Source organism: Triticum aestivum, chromosome 1A (assembly GCF_018294505.1).
Source record: "Triticum aestivum cultivar Chinese Spring chromosome 1A, IWGSC CS RefSeq v2.1, whole genome shotgun sequence".
Lineage (NCBI taxonomy): Eukaryota > Viridiplantae > Streptophyta > Magnoliopsida > Poales > Poaceae > Triticum > Triticum aestivum.
The window spans coordinates 52,423,695-52,443,801 of NC_057794.1; the positions used below are offsets into that span (position 1 = coordinate 52,423,695).

At 45.3% G+C, this 20,107-nt stretch overlaps 1 protein-coding gene and 1 long non-coding RNA gene across 18 annotated transcripts; one reads left to right on the top strand and one right to left on the bottom strand.

Annotated features, from left to right (window-relative positions):
• Positions 1-984: 984 nt before the first annotated feature.
• Positions 985-14,092, top strand: LOC123189386 (uncharacterized). 17 transcript variants are annotated; one of them, XR_006495812.1, is made up of 8 exons: positions 988-1,465; positions 2,172-2,361; positions 2,462-2,591; positions 9,535-9,738; positions 10,055-10,163; positions 10,728-10,843; positions 11,417-11,548; positions 11,873-12,395. It is a non-coding gene; the product is annotated as an uncharacterized lncRNA (long non-coding RNA). The 17 variants fall into 17 exon arrangements; XR_006495791.1 differs by adding an exon at positions 3,188-3,312 and having other exon boundaries at positions 985-1,465; positions 9,535-10,843; XR_006495787.1 differs by adding an exon at positions 11,655-11,774 and having other exon boundaries at positions 985-1,465; positions 9,535-10,843; positions 11,417-11,579.
• A 3,221-nt stretch (positions 14,093-17,313) lies between these two features.
• On the bottom strand, positions 17,314-18,691 carry LOC123090574 (uncharacterized protein At4g08330, chloroplastic). Its single transcript, XM_044511917.1, has 2 exons — positions 18,389-18,691; positions 17,314-18,258 (listed from the first exon to the last, which is right to left on the bottom strand). Exons 1-2 carry the CDS (start codon positions 18,433-18,435, stop codon positions 17,922-17,924), a joined length of 384 nt encoding a protein of 127 aa, XP_044367852.1. The 5' UTR covers positions 18,436-18,691; the 3' UTR covers positions 17,314-17,921.
• Between the last annotated feature and the right edge of the window lie 1,416 nt (positions 18,692-20,107).

Below are 20,107 nucleotides of genomic sequence, written 5' to 3' on the forward strand. Positions count from 1 at the left end.
TAGCATTTTCAAAGAAAGTGATAAAAGGTAAGCAATATATAGTACCGGCAGTAGAAGGACATGCAGCACCTGGGGTTTCTACCGGAACAAAAAGAGTAAACGTAACCGACTTGCTTATACTAGAAGACTTTTCATATATGTCCGAGGATAAAGTGTGACACACAAGGTTACGCGGAAAACCCCTTTGTAGGTTTCCTTATCCTTAATGAGTAAGTATATCAAGTATGCTTATTTGTCACATACAATACATACAATGAGAGATATATCACACAATCGCCATGCCTCCCAAAGTCTTAGCACATTAAAGTATTTCTTTCCCAACAACATGACCCGGTAATTTTGCTACACCTAACGCTTCCGCAAAGATTTTATTTCACACCATCGTGTAATTTGGCAGTGAGATGGTGGGTGCATTGTCCTCTAGCTCGTGTTGTAGGACACAAGTTGTTTTCCAAAAGTAAGTTTAAAACATCTCACCCCCGAAACCAAAATGAAACATGGCCGACTAATCACTTATGTCACATTAGTGTTTCTAGAGGGGGAGAGAAAAAGAGTATGTGAAAAAAAGTGTTGTAGGACACCGAAAAGTCTTCTAATACAAGGACATGCAACACATGAGTTTCTAACCCCAAAAAAGGTATAATTAACCGAATTCTTCTATTAGAAGACTTTTCGGTGTGCCCAAGGATAGAGCGTGACACACAAGGTTACACATAAAAGACCTTTGCAGGTTTCCTTTACAAGTAAGCATATCTCGTCATGTAGGATATGTATAAATTGAAGACGGATCACACAGTTGTCATGTTCCCAAAGTCTTATGGCTCACTAAAATGCATTTTTGCTGACCCTGCAACTGTGCTGTACACCTACTCTTTTTTTTCTAAAAAAAAGGGCCCGGTTCATGAGACGATTTTTTTAGGGAAACCAGCAGAGCGCTCCCAACCGTCTACCTACCCCACCACGGCACCATCTCGTCCGTCATGCTAGCGTGCGTGCGTGCGTGCCATCTTTGTCACCGCGCCCGCCGCTTGCCCCCCGTACGTGCGGCGCGCGAATCTGAGCCCCCGTCATCCACACGCCGCGGCGGTTAGGATCCGGTTCCCGATCGGCACCGACACGGGGAGATCCGCCCAGAAAATGACCCGGAAAAGTTCCAAAGCTGGCGCGCGGCGAGGAGATGGATGGGATGGGGAAATGAAGAGGGAGCGGCCGAGAAGGAGACGGCCGCGCCGCCGCCGCCGCGAGGCCATGGCTGCCGGAGCGGTGGCGGCTCCGGCTCCGGCTCCAGGCGTCCCGGCGCACCCGGATCCCGCGCGAGGTTGGTGGCGACGATTTTTTTAGGCGGTTCTTCTTCTCCGGCTCTGTTGGCTGTTTCAGTGTGCTTCTACTGCCACGGCCTGCCGCCCCTTGTTTCGCGGCGGATCTGTCTCGATCCGTTGAAGCTGGCACGCACAACGGAAGCAAGGTTGGTTAGCCGCTGGTTTTGCTCGTCGGTTTGTTGGTTTGTTGGTTGATAGATAGGAGTAGATGTTGGATGGCTCCGCGCGCAATCTCGCCTGTTTCTGCCGCCGCCGTAGTCTCTCATGGCCCGTGGAAATCGTTCACTGACCACAGAGACAGACACAGAGTCGTATCCCTGGCGCTAAGGATGTATCCCAACTGCTAGCTCCTTTTGGATTGTCCAAACAATAGATAGATGCTTACGCAAACTATGGCTTTTCCCTTCTTGTGTATCCAAAGTTCCAAACCCAAGTTTCGAACTGAAAAGGGCTACACAGCACACCACGCTACATTTTAAGGATGCGGCCGTAGGCAACTTATATTTTAAGCATGCGATGTGATGATGCAGTAGACGAGCACATCGCAGCCCTGATGCACTGTGTATGCGGTTCCAACTGTGATAACTGGGTGGTGCGATCGTTTCTTCCCTGGAACTGTCCAGACAATACTTTCCTTTTTGTTTAAGTCTTAACCCAAGTTTCAAACTGAAGAGTAGGTAACACACCATGCCACATGCATGCCGCCGCACATTTAGATAGGCAACTACATTTAACATTAGTGATCAATGTTCTGAAACTAACAGTAGCCATAACCAATTCTGCTAATTGTTGTAATTCACACAATGCTTTCTTTTCATGAATACGCATTATTGCGTATCATTTCATTGTTAGGTGGAGAGAACATACAGGGTGCCGCTCGAGGGGGCGTGCACGCATCGGCGTCCCCAGGAGCGTGGCATGAGCATGTTGGAGGGTGCTCAGCCTCGGTACAATCGTTCTAGACTACAGGGATAATCAGTGCTAATCCTTGAGCTCCAGCTTCACTACTCACTACAGGGATAATTCACACAATGCTTTCCCTGTAAGATCTTTAGAACATGCTATTTTTTTGCTTCTTTGTGAAGCATGTCATCATAGCAATTTCCCTGTAGTGAGTAATGACATTGCTCTGCTTTGTTCAGGCAGGCGCAAGAAATGGATAAATGTGATGAAGCCCTTGGACTGCTGAATTTGCACTGGAGTCTGTCCTAAACTATTCAGGAGCTTACCAACAACTGTCATGCATTCTTGGTCATGAATGCAGCCAGGCAGGTAAATCTCCAACAAGCTGCTGCCTACTTGTTTTTCTAGTGGAATCTCCACATTCACAGTTAGTTAAATGACCAAGGTTTTTCAAATACTTTGCAAGTTTACAAACTAGGATGACTGCCATTACATAGGATCGGTGTTCGTTTCACACGGTTTCACTTTTCTCTCCCGAATACACACCTAAGTGCGCATAGAAGGAAATGCCTAGGTGAGCCGAACTTACAGCCTGCAATAAAAGCAAAACAGCCAGAAAGGAGAAAGAGAAGAACGCAAACAAACTGTGCAGCAAACAAATAGTTTCACTTCTGTTCTTTCCTTATAAAACTGTCTAGCATTTGTAAAGATTATCTTAAAGGAAGGTAGAATAACTCCTTTAGATAATAACCTAACTATGTATAAAGGGAAGGTATGTTTTCCCTTTCTTACTATTCTACCATCCGATGATTAGTACTTCATGCGTTGTTAATAAATTGAACCATGATCATGTTAGGGCAATTAAAGGTCAGTTCACCTAGAGATATGGTTGGACTAGTATTAGTTCCTTTCGTTCTTCCAACTGCCCTGAGCTTATGCAATCTTTTTCTTCCTCACAATGCTAGATTTAACAACCTCCAATCTAGGGAAAATAACAATAGACAGACACAGATACAACACTTCTGCCTGTGCAGGGGGTTAACTGTCCTACGGGCAAGAAGCATCAACCAGAAGCCCAAGCATAAAAAAGGTAAACTAGAATATTGTTAGAGAAATTCCATCCGGTACCACTAATACCGCCACTAACTTCGTCCCTTTCTGGGAATTTTTGGTTTACTGGCCTTCAAACATGCTTCGGCTGACAAACAGCTTCATCCTGCCCCCTGCCCTAAGTTGCCATTTTTTGCAGCCTACTTCTATCCCTGCCAAATATTGTAGGAGCTGAATTACTTTGGAATCTAGATATACATCTAATCGATTGCGCAGTTTCTTCCCATCAAATGGTGAGTGCTTGCGAATAGGTAATGTGTATTATGTTATCCCCTAGGAGGCTAGTACTAGGATTTTCAAATGACCCCAACTTGTGTGCAAGGTCTGTAATATGTATAGCCCAGAGACAAATTTACGGTACTGTCCAAGTGTTATTTCAAAAGGTTGGAATTGGATTAGTTATACATGACAAATAACTGGAACACACTGTTGCTCTCACATCATGCTAAATAGTAGCGCTACTGCTAAATAGCTATACACATTAATGATATAATAACTCATCATGATCATAATAACAACTCATCATCATCATAATAATAATAACAACTCCTCCTCCTCCTCCTCCTCATAGTCATATAAGAACTCATCATCATCATCATCTATGAGTCATATAACAACTCATCATTCTAAGTTTCTAGCACATTCTAGCACATAACTCATCATCATCATAATAATAACAACTCCTCATCCTCATAGTCATAACCAACACTAGCTAATTGTTTATATCACATGATGAGTACTACCGAGGACCTACACCTCTCTCTTTGCTAAAATAGCATAAAACAGGTAAACCGGTCCATCTCCATAATGGAGAATGGAGATCCACCTGTCTCCAACTTGTGGCTTGCGCACATTCATGTTGTCTCCAATTGGTTGCTTGCGCGCATTCATTACTTTCCTCCATTCTTTGATATTGAGTCTTTCATCTTTTAAAGAAATCGAGTATGCCATGTGGTAAGCTGTCGGCGGAGTTGGTCGTAAGCTAACCATATGCATATGACCTTCGGTAAGCATCATGTCAGGCACAACCTCCTTCGGGAGTTTCTATTGAAGAACATAATAGTAACATATAGTTAGTAATGTAGTTTACTTAAGAAGAATGTATGCAACCATAGTTTATCATGCAACTCGTGGACTAGTGGCACGTATCCACTAAAATTTGGGTTAATTAAATAATTGGTCTTAAAAGTCTCAACATCATTTATAAATGAGACAAGAGATCCTTTCTCCTAACAATTTAGCTCGGAGCCATAGCTATAGTACGTCTTGTCTACAACCTTCCGAGTATTTCTTGAAGATAAGAAATAAGATGACAATATAAATAAACAAGTTTAGTAGGGATGAACACCAAATATTTTTAAATAAATAATATTAATTACTTAACAAATTTCTTTGACAAACTCACATAGAGGCGGAACTGGAGGCATATTCACATCCACCCAAATGTCGATATTATTTTCAATATCATCTTCAGGACGAATATCGAAGGTTATTTGCATATTCTCCTCAAATCCATAGGCCTTGCAGAGAGCTCCCCAATTAGAGCAACCAAAATATGAGTGATTAAGTGCATTGTAGAGTTTAACCCGAAAAGCATAATCATGTTTAGTCCTGAGATGAGCTCTCCTCGTCTCCATATTCTCACTCTCTTGGAAACCGAGCTTCTCCAAGACAAATAGTCTTGCATGGCAGGGGATGCACTAGTTGAATTGAAAAAACGGAAATTACACGTTGAAGCAAAGAAGTACAAGTCATGCTTAATTGCACATTCATTCAAAGAAGCACAAGTCAATACCTACCGTAAAAACATCAAAGGTCTCGTCCAGCTTGATGGTGAAATACCTATCGTTTTCCAGATGATACATGTCGCACATACCCCGGTCGTCGCCGCAGTAATCACACTCAGGTATCCTACCATCGTCAGACATTTCCTGTGTTCATAATTCAAAGATTATAAATCGATGGCAATTACCAAAAACTCAGGAAATGATCTGTGTGTTGAGTTCCTGGTAATTGCCGTTGATTTTTAATCTTTAAATTATGAACACAGGAAATGTCTGACGGCGATAGGATATCTGAGTGCGATTATTGCACCGATGACGGGGGTATGTGCGGCAGGCCTCATCTAGATAACGGTGCTTCACCCTCACGCTGAAGGAGACCTTCGAACATTTTACGGTATGCAATGACGGAAAGTATTTTTTCATAATTAAACATGACTAGTGCTTTTTGCTTTAACGTGTAATTTTTGTTTTGTACAATTTGACTAGTGCATCCCCTGTTATGCAAGATTGTATGTCTTAGAGAAGCTTGGTTTCGAAGATAGGGAGAGTATGGAGACGAATAAAGCTCACCTAAAGATGAAACATGGTTTCATTTTTGCGGTTAAGCTCTACAATGCAGTAAATCACTCAAATTTTGGTTGTCGAAATTGGAGAGGACTATGCAAGGCCTATGGATTTCAGGAGGATATGAAAATAACCTTCGATATTGGTCCTCAAGATGATCCTAAAGATAATATCGACATTTCGGTGGATGTGGACATGATTCCAGTTCTACCTCTATGTGAGTTTGTCAAACAAATATGTAACTAATTTATATTGTTTATTTAAAAATAGTTGGTATTCATCCCTACTAAACTTGTTTATTTATAATTTGATAGCTTATTTCTTTTCTCCAAGAAATACACGAAAGAAAGGTTGTAGACAAGTCATACTGCAGTTATGGCTCGGAGCTAACTTGGAAGGAGAAAAATTCCGTTGTCTCATTTATTAATGATGTTGAGACTTTTAAGACCAAATATGAAATTAGCCAAAATTGTAGTGGATATGTGCCGCTAGTCCACGAGTTGAGTGATGGTAGCATCAGTGCAAATAGCATGGTAAGATTTTATTGACTATCGATGGATACATTCTTCTTAAGTAAACTACATTGCTAACTATGTTACTATTATGTTCTTCAACAAAAACTCCCGAAGGAGATTGTGCCTGACCTGATGTATACCGAAGGTCAGATGAGTATGTTTAGCTTATGGCCAAATTAGCCGGTGGCTTTCCACAGTGCATACTCGATTTCTCTAAAAGATGAAAGCCTCAAAATCAAAGGAAGAATGCGCACAGGCAACCAATTGGAGAACATGAATGTGCGCAAGCCACAAGTTGGAGACTGGCGGATCTCTATTGTCCATTTTGGACATGGAGGGGTTTACCTGTTTTATGATATTTTACCTAGGAGAGAGGAGTAGGTCCTACGTAGTACTTGTCATGTGCTAGAATGATGATGAGTTATTTACCTAGGATGACTACCCTTAGCTAGGTTGGTTAACTTGTCATGTGCTATATTGATGGTGAGTTATTATATGACTACGCATGATGATCGAGTTGTTATATGACTACGATGATGATGACGAGGCCGTACTACTTGTAATGTGCTAGAATGATGATGAGTTATTATATATATGACTACGGATGATGAGTTGTTATATCATTGGGGTGTAAGAAACATGGATCCATCCACTTTAATCTAATCCGTGTTTCCTCCACAATCTCTTCATTGCTACGGTATAAAAATTGTATAACTGTGTATAAATAAAAGTATAAATATAAAGAAATGAATACTCACTAATAATAGTGGCGTGGGGCAAAAACAGGCGTTACTGCTATTTAGCAGTAGCGTTAGCAATAGCGCGGGTCCAATCCCACGCAGCAGTAGCGTGGGGTCAGACCCGCGCTACTGTAGATGGAACTGGTGCCATGGGTCTTGGAGGGCGCGCGAGCGCGACTTCGGTGGTTCTTGCTCGCGCGGCAGGATGGCGTGGACGCGGTAGATCGGGCGCGACAGGTGTTGTGCGGGCGCGCGGGATGGCTAGGCCGTCGCAGATCTGGCGCGAGGGCTGTTTCGCGGGCGGGGGTGTGCTGTGGCTCGGGCGTGGCCGGGCAGGGTGCCTCTATGGAGCGCAGGAGGTCAGGGGCGTGGTTCATCTGCGGGTGAGCCGCAAGGTGGTGCGGGGCAATGCAGGAGGCATGGCGCGTGGTGGAGAGGCTCGGGCGTGCGGCGCTCGGGCGGCGGCTTAGCCGTGAGGGGGCGCGGCTGGTGCGTGCCTACGTGATTTGATGCTGCGAGTAAGCCTTGGTGATGGTGGGTCGGGAGCCTGGGTTGGCGAGGAAGAGCACCTTTGGTTGCGAGTGATGTAGATTCGGTCTCCGGTGGCTGCGATGGCGTGCATGGGGCGCGTCGGTGGTTCTGTTGCTTGGCTATGGCTCGGAACCATGGTGGCTCTTGGCTTCGGGCAGCGCTCCTCTATTCCCGTGCTGCGTCCGAAAGACCGTTGATGGATCTAGGGACTCGTTCTGGAGGTTGGCCGTCGGTGGTCTCCGCGAGGTGCGGCTGGCTACGGCGGATCTCAGAGCTTCTTTGTTGATGGGCAGCTCTGATTGTGGTGGTGTTTGGTGGGCTTCCCGGCGCTGGTGCAGGATGATGTACGACTGAGGTGGTGTGGGAGATTGGTTGAACGCCCTATCTTGGCTTTGTGCTGTGACCAGCGATGGTGGCGGCTGCGGCCGTCGTTGACCTTCTTGGAGGCATCATTGCTTTGCTGCCGCACCTCTCCCGCGTGGATCCGGCCATCTCGGCCTCTCTGGGGGAAACCTTTGATCTGTTATCGGACGATGGCGGCGCCTTGGTGTCGTATTCCCTCTCGGGGGCTTCGTCTTGGGAGCTCAATATCGGCAAGCGAGACCGGTGGATTGCGGCGGTTGTGGCGACCAGGTTTTTGTGGCAACGATGATGATAGGTCCAATGTCGGCAACGCGGCAATGGTTGAGGTAGTCGGCTCTTCTCCGGCATGTCCACGGGTTTGCCTCGGTTTGTTTGTTGCTGTGAAGTCGAAGCTGCTGCGGCAGGCCCTGTGGTATACGATGACTGGCTGCAGGTGAACCGTTCGGCGATCTTCCGTGGTGCCAGCCATGCCTGGTTTTGTCCTTCGTAGTTCTCCGTCAAAGTTGGAGCTGTGCTATCTGGTCGCAGGTGGCTGAGTTCTGGCGTGGATCTTCATGCATCTTCACGGGGATTCTGCAGTATGTGTCGAGTCGACGATCGCCTATGGCGAAGTCAGAGTCCTTTGCTCAGGATTTAGGGATGGCGATGTCGCCTCTACGGGAGGAGTGATGACGATGACGCCTATGTGCTGTCTCGACGAGGCCATCACTGGAGTGGTGTGCATGGGGTATCTTGTGTGTGCCGCTCAACGGTTGTGATAGTTTTCGCCCGGTATGATCAATTGGGCAATCTGGTTTTCACTCGGTTTTCCCTAATTAACTAAGCAACTATTTTCTTCTTAACGAATGCAGGATAACTGCCATTTCAAAAAAAAATGAAGGCCACATAACATGGCCGGGAACAAAATATTTTTGTCAGAATCAGAAACACACTGCCTCCTTGCCTCAATCCTCGTTTGTGTTCTCCAGTGTGTAACCTACAAACTGTGCTTTTATCACAACAGTCAAATGTAAAATTCCACATGAACTTTGTACTTATTTGAACCAGATAATTTGCCTTGTTGAAAGTGTATATTAGGGTTTGATAAATTCATCCGTTCTCATGACTGCAAACTGTCGAGCACCATATAGGGAGGATAAATCATCAACAGTTGATGTTTTAGACTTGTAGCTGCAAGAGCAAGCACGGACAATCTTCAGGCATCCCAATGTTGGGTGTGTGCTTTCCTGTTGCTAACTTGGCTCTGCTGCTGGTGAAGCCCAAGACGGCATTCCGCATGTCAGCTACTGAAGCACGGACAATCTTCAGGCATCCCAATGTTGGGTGTGTGCTTTCCTGTTGCTAACTTGGCTCTGCTGCTGGTGAAGCCCAAGGCGGCATTCCGCATGTCAGCTACTGATAATAGCCTGTTGCTGCAAGTGTTTGGTTGTTTTGTAGTATTTTGCTGGCATTGGGTCTCTGTACTTTCTCCGTTTCCTTGCATGAAATTGGGGGTTGTCTACCGCCTGAACCACAGTACTCAAAACAGTAGCTCTACTTAGCTAGCACATTTGATGATTCTATGCTGCGCTGTGTGTTTACTTATTTCTTCACTGCAATACATTTGATGATTCTATGCTGTGCTGTGTGTTTACTTATTTCTTCACTGCAATTAACTATCATGTGTTTGAGAATCTACCTCATTAACCGAATTTGGTTTATGCAGACTCCCCGACGGTGACACGGGAGATTCAGTCGACCATTTTTGTTCTAGGCTTGCATTGTGTGATTTTTCGGAAGCATATGCTCAAGCTGCAACAGTATTGTGACTGCAGAATTCAGCTAAATTTCCGTTTTTTATAGAGTACCGACCAGTCAAATATCAGTCCTGTTCACATCACCTTGATGCAAGCACATCATTGGATCTCAGGTTTGCATTGGTAAAATTTGTAAGTTGTAGTCCTAGTATGCAAGGCTGTTAGGTGCATGGGTGTCAGGGGTGCACTGTCAAGCTCTTTTATATCTGAAAGGGACCACTGAGCAAACGGTACTACCATCTTTACACATTACTACTGTGCAGTAACTTGCACCACTAGATGCGAAACCCACCACAGGATAGGATATATCTCACATAAATCCAACGGTTATGCTTCCCCTCTGCCTCTCCTATACCCCTCCATGGCGTTGGTCGGTGGCATCCATTTCCGAAAACAAAGCTATGTCCAACCGTTGCTTCTGTGCTTCAGTATGCAGGTGTTTCAGGAGAACATAAACACGCAGCGCAGGAATCAAGGCACACAACACGGTGATAAGGGATCACAATGAGATGAAATACTTTTGTCACAACTGTCAAATGTAAAATTCCACATGGACTTTATTCTTTTTCGAATCAGTGTCAGTTGCATTTGTCGTATGAAGTATATGTTACGGTCTGATAAATTTATCCGTTCTCATGACTGTAAACTGTCGAGCACCATGTTAGGAGGGTAAATCACGAACAGTTGATGTTTTACACCTATAACTTCAAGAGCAAGCACAAGCAGTCTTCAGGCCATCCCAAGATTGGGTCTGCGCTTTTCTATCGCTAACCTGGCTCTGTTGTTTGTTAAGTCCAGGACGACATTTCACATGTATGCTACTGATAATAGCCTGTTGCTGCAAGTGTTTGGTTGTTTTCTACTCCCTCCTTTCCATAATTATGGAACAGAGGGAGCAGTATTTTGTTAGCATTGGATCTCTGCACTTTCTCGGTTTCCTTACATGAAATCAGCGGTCGTCTACCTTCTGAACTGAAAGACAAACAATTTTACTTAGCCTAGCATATTTGATGATTTACTGTTTGTTTACTTATTTCTTCACTGCAATTAACCACTATGCATTTGAGCATTTGATTCGTTAACTGAATCTGATTTCACGCAGACTTCATGACTTTGACTTGCGAGATTTGGTCCAACATTGTGTTACACGCTTACATTGGTGCTTTTCTGGAGTAACGATCAAGCTGCAACAGTTTTGTGACTGCAGAATCCAGCAGGGTAAATCTTCGTTCCGTTTTGATAATCGACCGGTCACATTGATGCAATCTTCTTGGTATACCTAATCATCATTGGAACTTATTAGGTTTGCACTGGTAAAATTAGCAAGTTGTAACTCTAGTATGCAAGGTTGTTAGGTGCATGAGGTTCAGAGGGTGTACTGTCAAATTTCTTTTATATCTGAAAAGGACATGTGAGCAAATGGTGGAAGTACTTGTGTAGGGCTATAACCCACAGAGCACCATCTTTACACATCACTACTGCACAGTAGTAATTTGCACCACTAAATGCCAAACCCCATACAGTAACTCACAGAAAAGCTAATGCCTGTGCTTCCCCTCTCTGTCTCTCCTCCACGCCTCCACCACTGTTTCTGCTTGCTGATGTTGGAGAAGATGATCAGGGTTGTTGGTGTCGGTTGGTGGCATCCATTTCTGCTGCCTTTTTTTTTTTGTTCAGCCACTTGGCATTGTGATCTCCACAGCTGCTCTACAGATTCCAGAGCTTGCCTGCACCATTGTCTTCATTATGGGTGAGGGTGACATCCACTTCTGAAACCAAAGCTCTTTCTAGCCTTGCAGGGTGTCTGAGGAGAAGATAAACACGCTACACAGAAATCAATACACAAAGCATGGTGATCGGGGATCACGATCACGATGAGATGAGATGAAATACAGGAGGCAGCCTACTAGCTCAGATTCCACGGTGAGCCAAGGTTCCATTCCATCAATCCCATGTACGTACTCCCTCTGCAAACTAATATAAGATCATTTAGATCGCTACTTTAGTGATCTAAACGATCTTATATTAGTTTACAGAGGGAGTACTACTTTATTTACTTAAGTCCAGCTTCAGACAAACCCCCAAGCTTGCTGTCTGTGTGGTGAGCAAGCTGTTTCTTTTCTCACACAAACCCCGGGACTAACAGCAGGTTGACAGATCTATTTGTAGCCTCTTAGTAGGTTTTTGCTATATGTCATGACTCATGACCTAATCTTTGTTCGCAATTTGATGCCTGTCTGCCTGCAGTCATGAATTTCTTCAGCAATCCTCAAATGAGCTCATGGTCTGCGTGTGTGCTACAGTGAAATTATATGATTCAGCATGTGTATCAACTCGGACACTTGGTAAACAGATATCAACTTGGTGAACGGATGGATACGGAAAACTTATGATTGATGCTGGCTTGATAGGTGCTGTTTGATCCTCCCCCCTACACAGTCGGTGTCACAACGAACATTGGAAGTTCAGACGGGAAGTTCACAACTTTTGACTTCGAGTCGCACGCGACCAAGTCAAGACCAATAATTCGGGTTAAAAATATCATAAGGGAAAAATTTAGGGTTGTCTACCTTCTGAACTGAAAGACTAATACAGTTGTACTTAGCTTAGCACATTCGATGATTCGATGCTGCACTGTCTTATTCCTTGTTTCTGTTTTGTGACTGCAGAATTCAGCAGGGTGAATTTCCGTTCCGTTTTGAAAACCGAGCATTCAAATTTCCGTTTTGCTCAGGTCACCTTGATATATCTAAATCATCGTTGGAACTTAGGTTTGCACTGGTAAAATTAGTAAGCTGTAACTCTAGTATGCAAAGCTGTTAGGTGCATGAGGGTGTGCTGTCAAATTTCTTTTATATCTGAAAGGGACCTATGAGCAATTGGTGGAAGTACTTGTGTAGGGCTATAACCCACAGAGCACCATCTCTACACATTACTACTACTGCACAGTAGTAATTTGCACCACTAAATGCCAAACCCCACACATAACTCAAGTAAAAGCCAATGCCTGTGCTTCCTCTCTCTGCCTCTCCTCCACCCCTCCATCACTGTTTCTACTTGCTGATGTTGGAGAAGATGATTAGGGTTGTTGGTGTCGGTTGGTGGCATCCATTTCTGCTGCCCTTTTTTTGTTCAGCCACTTGGCATTGTGATCTCCACAGCTGCTCTACAGACTCGAGAGCCTGCCTGCGCCATTGTCTTCATGATGGGTGACATCTATTTCTGAAGGCAAAGCTGTCTCTAACCATGGCTTCTGCTCGCTCCAGTGCGCAGGGTGTCTCGGGAGAAGATAAATGCGCCACACAGAAATTAAGACACGAAGCACGTTGATGATCGGGGATCACGATCACGATGAGATGAAATACAGGAGCTAGGCAGCTTTGCTCAGATTCTACTGTGAGCCAAGGTTCCATTCGGTCATTCCCATGTACTTTGTTTACTTCAGTCCAACTTCGGACAAAACACAGGCAAGCTGTTTTTTACTACTCACAAACCGTCGGATCACCAGCAGGTGACAGATCTATTTATATTTTTCTGATAATAGCCTGTTGCTGCAAGTGTTTGGTTGTTTTCTATTCCGTCTGTAAACTAATATAAGACATTTTAGGTCACTACTTTAGCGACCTAAAACATCTTATATTTGTTTACAGACAGAGTAGTATTTTGTTGGCATTGGGTCTACATACTTTCTCAGCCTCCCTACACGACATTGGGGTTTGTCTACCTTCTGAACCAAAAGACAAATAGTTACTCTATTTAGCTTAGACATTTGATGTTTCGATGCTGCATTGTGTGTTTACTTAATTCTTCACTGCAATGAACTATCATGCGTTTGAGCATCTACCTCACTAACTGAATTTGGTTTATGCAACATGACTGACAGGGGAGGTTCCATCGACCATTTTACTGTAGGCTTGCATTAGGATTTTCTTCAAGCATGCTGAGGCCGCAACAGTATTGTTACTTTAGAATTCAGTGGGGTGAACTTCCTTTCGGTTTAGAAAACCAACCAGTTTAATTTCAGTTTCGCTCACATCACCTTGATGCAAGCTCATCATTGGAGCTCAGGTTTGCATTGGTAAAACATGCAAGTTGCAGATCTAGCATATAAGGCTGTTAGGTGCACGAGGGTCAGAGGGTGTACTGTCAATTTTTTTTATCTGAAAGGGACCGCTGAGCAAACGTTAGTGCCATCTTTTACACAGTACTATTGCACAGTATAACACACCCCTCCCCACCTCCTCTCAAAAAGAAAAGAAAAGGACACCTATAAGTCCTGAACGTTCGGGATTTGGCCAGGGTAAAACGAATGTTTTTTGTGACAATTTATGTTTGTTGACCATGCCAAGTTTAGTTGACAAGCATGACAAAATTCATCCTCAGTTTATTTTTTGTCAGAAAATTGCCGTGTCATCCTCGCGTCAACTAAAATTGCCATAAAAAACGTACGATTTGTCATGGTCAAAATCTGAACGTTCGGAATTTATCATTTTTGGAAAAAAAAATACAGTAACTAACGTAAAGCCAATGCTTATGGTTGCCCCCTCTCTGCCTCTCCTCTGACCCTCCAGGCCTCCACCACTGTTTCCCAAGCGAAACGAACGTTCAAGATTTGGCCAGGGCAAAACGAACGTATTATGTGGCAATTTATGTTTGTTGACCATGGCAAAATTTGCCCTAGTTTTTTTTTTAGGAAATTGTGGTGCTCGTAAACAAAAATTGGCATACTTGTGTCAGCTAAAATTGCCATACAAAATGTTCGATTTGTCATGATAAAAATCCGAACGTTTTGGATTTATCATTTCCCCCAAAAATACAGCGTAAAATCAATGCTTAGAGCATCTCTAGCAAATCCTATATATCGCTGACCCGTAAAACTCATTTACAGTGCATGGAAAAAATGGCTACGCGGGGTCTGCTCGGCCGCAGCCCGCGCCAACCCGCAAATCAGATGGGTTTTAATCTAAATTTGGCACATATGCCACATATTCAGAATTATTAATCCAATATAAGATAAAATGTCAATATTACAATACAACAATCATCCAAATTACAATGATTATTGAAGTCACCGAAGCAAACTAAATAATTCAATACAAAACTTGTCCCGAATACAAATCACACATGAATTAAATGAAATGAATACAAAAATGGAATGTGTTACCACCCAGCCTTTGCCGATGGTGCTCAATGAGATCCTCCTGAAGCTGAAAGTGGGCGTTTGCATCTTCAATCTCCCAATAGGTCTGAAAAAATGCTCTATTGCGGTTAGAATCTCTAACTGGTTTGACATAGCTACCCACATTGTCGTAGGAGAACTCCAAGTTCATGCCTCTCTCATCTTCGAGAATCATATTGTGAAGAATCACACAACATGTCATGATATTTTTCAGGGATCGCTTGTCCCAAATATGAGCAGGACCACGAACAATGGCAAACCTAGATTGCAAAACCCCGAATGCTCTTTTAATATCTCTTCGGGCTACCTCTTGTACCCTTACAAATTCACATTGTTTCTTAGTTTTGGGCTCTTTGATGCTCTTGACAAATATGCTCCAAGAAGGGTAGATACCATCTGCAAGATAGTACCCCTTTGTGTATTCATGTACATTGATAGTGTAGTTGCAAACAGGAGTATCACCACTAGCAAGCCTGGCAAACAAATGAGACCGTTGCAATACATTGATATCATTGAGAGTACCCGGCATACCAAAAAAGCAATGCCAAATCCATAAATCTTCGGATGCTACGGTTTCTAGCACAATTGTTGCATCACGAGACTTGCCACAATGCATTCCCTGCCATGCCTTTGGACAGTTTTTCCAAGTCCAATGCATACAATCAATGCTTTCTAGCATGCTAGGCCAACCTCTTCTCTCACTTGAGGCCATCAACTTTTTTGTGTCTTCCTTGTTGGGTGCCCGAAAATATTTAGGACCAAAGACACAGATGATCACTTTGGCCAACCTACGCACTGACTCAATTATAGTATCTTCACCAATGAGAAGGTACCATTGGCATAGTTAGCGGGAAATGTCGTATGCAATTACCCACATAGCTACCGAGATTTTTTGATATGCACTAAGTCCCTTCAAGCCCACAACATTTCTTCTTTGAGTAAAATACCGACAATTGGCCTCGCAAGCTTGCACTATTTTCACAAAGAGGGATCAACACATTCGGTATCTTCTCCGGAAGAGGTGCAGCGGATATGTTGGATTGTTCGCGAAGTAGTCTTGCATCAACATCTCATTCCCGAGATGGCGATTGTGAGGAATGCAAAGACGGCTGACGGTCGATCCTCTCCGTCTCTTTCGGTTCTCATTGTCGTGCTCCTTCACGGCGAGGGCCATCACCAACATCTGCTGCCGATGGTTCTCAAGCAGCGTCTCAACATCCGAGTCGTCCGAATCGGACGAATCCTCGAGCAAAAGCCTCTCGTGAGGGCTCAATTCCATCTAAAATCACAAATACGACCGCCACATGAACCAACTATACATATCACATCCGAAAGCACCAAGCACAAGTACTCACCGGCGACGACGACTCGGGGCGGCTCGGCTCGGTGGATCGGGGGAGCCGGTGAAGTGGCTAGGTGGAACCGGGTGAGGGGAGCCCCGGCGGCGTGATTCCGTCCGCAGGTATGGCCGGAATCGCCGGCAGCGGACGGGCGAAACTGATGGCGGGCGGCTGCGGAAGGGGGTGGGGAACACGCGCGGGCTGAAATGTCCCTCCCGCCACCGCTTTTCTGAGATACAGGGCACCGTCGGGTCGAGGGGGAAACCTGTGTTTTCGTGGGTTGAAGGTGGGATTTTACCGCGCCTGTCAAAAAAATTTACGGGTCCGACGTGTTTACAGTGTCTGATCAGACAGCTATTTTCGGGTCCGATGCATTTACATATTTTGACGATTATTTTGCGGGTCAGGGCATTATACGGGATCTGCTAGAGGGGAGAATATCATATGAAAACCAATATTCAATGAAAACTTCGTGAAAACCATATCTCAAAGTTTCGGAAAAATCTGAAAAGAAAATATGGAATGTTAAAAGGGTGATGTTTCATTGCCACGCAAATTTCAAGTTGAAACATATTACAAGATGTGAGCTATGAAAATGACAAATTCAGCCTTGAATAGTGACATTACTGTTCGGCACTATTCAACGCCGAGTTTGTCTTTTTATAGCTCATATCTCGTAATGTGTTTCAACTTAAAATTTTGTATGGCAATAAATATCACCCCCTTAACATCCTATATTTTTTTTCAGATTCTTTTCAAACTTTAAAGCATCTTCTTCTCATGATTTTCATCGGTTTCCCTCAAATATTGGTTTCCGTATAATATTTTCCCCTGCTAGAGATGCTCTTATGGTTGCCCCCTCTCTCTGCCCTCCGAGGCCTCCAGGCCTCCACCACTGTTTCCTGGGGGTCTGGGTGTTGGTCCGTGGCATCCATTCCCTAAAACAAAGCTAAGTCGAACCGTTGCTTCTGTGCTCCATAGTGTGCAGGTGTCTCGGGAGAAGATAAACGCACGACGCAAGAATCAAGACAGAAAGCACGGTGATTTATAGTAGTATGATTTAGATGAAATACAGGAGGTAGCTTATCTCAGATTCCCATGTGCTAGCACTTTGTTTACTTCAGTCCAACTTCGGACGAACCCCAAGCAAGCCGTTTTTTACTGTCACAAACCCTTGGATCACCAGCAGGTGACAGATTTATTTATGTTTATAGCCTTTTAGTAGGCTTCCAAGAATGTAGTGGCTGGTGAATCGTCACCGATAAAAAAGCGATGGTGAATCACTAATAAAAAGCGGATTTTTGAGAGATTATTCATCAATCTAGTGGACGGTGATATAGGTGTCACGACTCATGCCCTAATCTGGGCTTGCAATTTGATCTTTTGGCCTGCAGAGTGTTGCCCTGTCTGCGTGGATTCTGCTGGAGCATACGAAAATGTGTGGATACAAAGAACTTGAGTGTGATTGATGCAGGGTTGATAGGTGCTGCTGGCGATCCTCCCCCCTACACGGACACGGTCAGTGTCGCCACCAGCACTGGAAGTTCAGACTGGAACAGTACACAACTTTTGACTTCTACAGTTCCACAACGCAACCAAGTCAAGACCAATAATTCCGCTTAAAAATATCAGAAAGCAAGATGGGATCCGAATCAACCAGTCTGTTTCATTCCTTCCTTCGGGTCCAAGCGAGCGACTTTGGAGGAGATTCGATCGAAAGTAGAAAGAGACAGATGCGGATGCACGAGCAATCAAAGAATACGTCGAGACCCTCGGATCACCGATCGGACGGCGCCGCGGAGGGGTCGGGGGCGGGCTGGAGGGCCCGGATCTTGATGTGGTAGCGCGGCGGGCGGTCGGCGGCGGCGGTGTCGTCGTAGCCGTAGCCGAGGCGGGCGCCGCACTTGCGGCAGAGCAGGCGCGTGCGGCGCGAGAAGGGGAGGCAGGCGCGCACGTCCAGCCACCGGAACTCCTCCAGGTGGCCGAAGCGCGCGTCGTCGATGGCGTCGAACACCACCTCCGCCGCGCCCACGCACCGCCGCCTCGCGCCAGCGCCGCCCGCCGTGTCCCGCGCCAGCGAGCTCAGCCTCAGGTCGTACCCGCACGCCCCGCAGCTGCATGCATGCACACGCATCGGTCAGTCAGTCAGTCGACCTCCATGCACGGCGCGAAGAGAGGGAGAGAAAATAAAATTGAATCGCAGAGCGGACGCGGCGAGGGAGGGAGTGAGACCGACGGACGGACCAGTAGGTGACGGTGGAGATGATGCTCGGGATCGGCGGCTTCTCCATGGCCGCGCCGATCGGTCGCCTGCGCTGTACGAGGTTGTTCGTTTCTCCGCGCGATGGAGTCGTGGATCTTGGAGAGTGCGCACGCGTGTTGTATATATAGAGAGAGAGGAGGACGGACGCGTGGGGAGGGAGGGGTCTGCGGGCGGCGCCCACCGGAGCGGATGAGTCAGTCCAGGCGAGCGGAAGGGGGCGGGAACATGCTCATCCGGGGGCGGTGGCGATGCTGGTCATCTCCGCCCACGTCGCAACCGTTAGCGACTCTTTTGTTTTCAGGTACGTACCATATTATTAAAATATTTCATGGACGGTCCTCCTTGAGGACGGTTTTCTCTACGCTCTTTGTTTGATTCCTAGGTTAGTGTAACTACTTTTTAGATTATAATTAAAAAATATAAACGGTAGTACGAGTGTACGACATCGTAAAATATATATCAATCCATTTCGACCTTTTTAAAAACAGTCACTCGTTTGTTCTCTACACGATCAAACATTCGTCGAGTCCTACTGTATCTTAGATGCCCGAATTAAAGTAAGGTTATGCCTTCTTGTTTACAATCAGCTTTTCTCGAATACGGTTTACAATGAGCTATAGTATTTTATTCTACTGATGCATCAATCTTTTTATTATAATAGCGGAGATGTGGGCTTCTCCAATAGCACGATGACAAAATAGTCACTAGAAGCTACAAACTGTAAACTGAGATACCACAGCGATGTCCATAGGCGCCACCAGGCCAACGTGCCACAAACCATGACAAAATAGTCGAAAGTTCGGCCTCTCCACAGAATCATTCACACGATTGTATGGGCGCAAACACCATGCCACAAGTGTCCATGGACGCAAATGTCATGGCCCTTCGATCCATTGATATGGGTATGGACGGATCACCTCACATCTTGGCGAAACCTCACCGACGAGCTCTCCCATAGCTCGTCCTCCGTGTTGCATCAAGAGGGAAATGAGAAGTGTCGCTTGGGTTTTCTGTGGTGATTTGTGCATGACGCCTCCGACTGATCATATGCAAGCCCACCTTAACAAGGCCATCTTGGTGTAGCTGGCATGCATGCTTTCATGTGGATCGATACTCAATGGCCATAGTGTTGGAGAACATAGTAATTCAAAAAAGAATTCTACGATCACGCAAGATCTATCTAAGAGAAGCATAGCAACGAGACGTGAGAGTGTGTCCACGTACCCTCGTAGACCGAAAGCGGAAGCGTTATGTAACACGGTTGATGTAGTCGAACGTCTTCATGATCCAACCGATCCAAGTACCGAACGTACGACATCTTCGTGTTCAGCACACGTTCAACACGATGACGTCCCTCGAGCTCTTGATCCAGTAGAGGGTCGAGGGAGAGTTCCGTCAGCACGACGGCGTGACGACAGTGTTGGTGATGTGATCCGTGCAGGGTTTCGCCTAAGCACTACGACAATATGACCGAGGTGGTAAACTGTGAAGGGGGGCACCGCATACGGCTGAGGAATAATTGATGTGCCTTTAGGGTGCCCCTGCCCCCGTATATAAAGGAGGAGGGGAGGAGGCAGCCAACCTAGGGGCGCGCCAAAGGGGGGGGGGTCCAACTAAGACTCCCAATCCTAATTGGACACCCTTTCCTTTTCCGAAGGGGGAAAAGAGGGAAGGGAGAGGAAGAGGAGAAGGAAAGGGGG

Coding starts and splice junctions, on each gene's coding strand:
- LOC123090574 (XM_044511917.1), bottom strand. CDS start 18,435: ATGGAGAAGCCGCCGATCCCGAGCATCATCTCCACCGTCACCTACTG. Junction 18,259..18,388: donor ATCTCCACCGTCACCTACTG/GTCCGTCCGTCG, acceptor GCATGCATGCAG/CTGCGGGGCGTGCGGGTACG.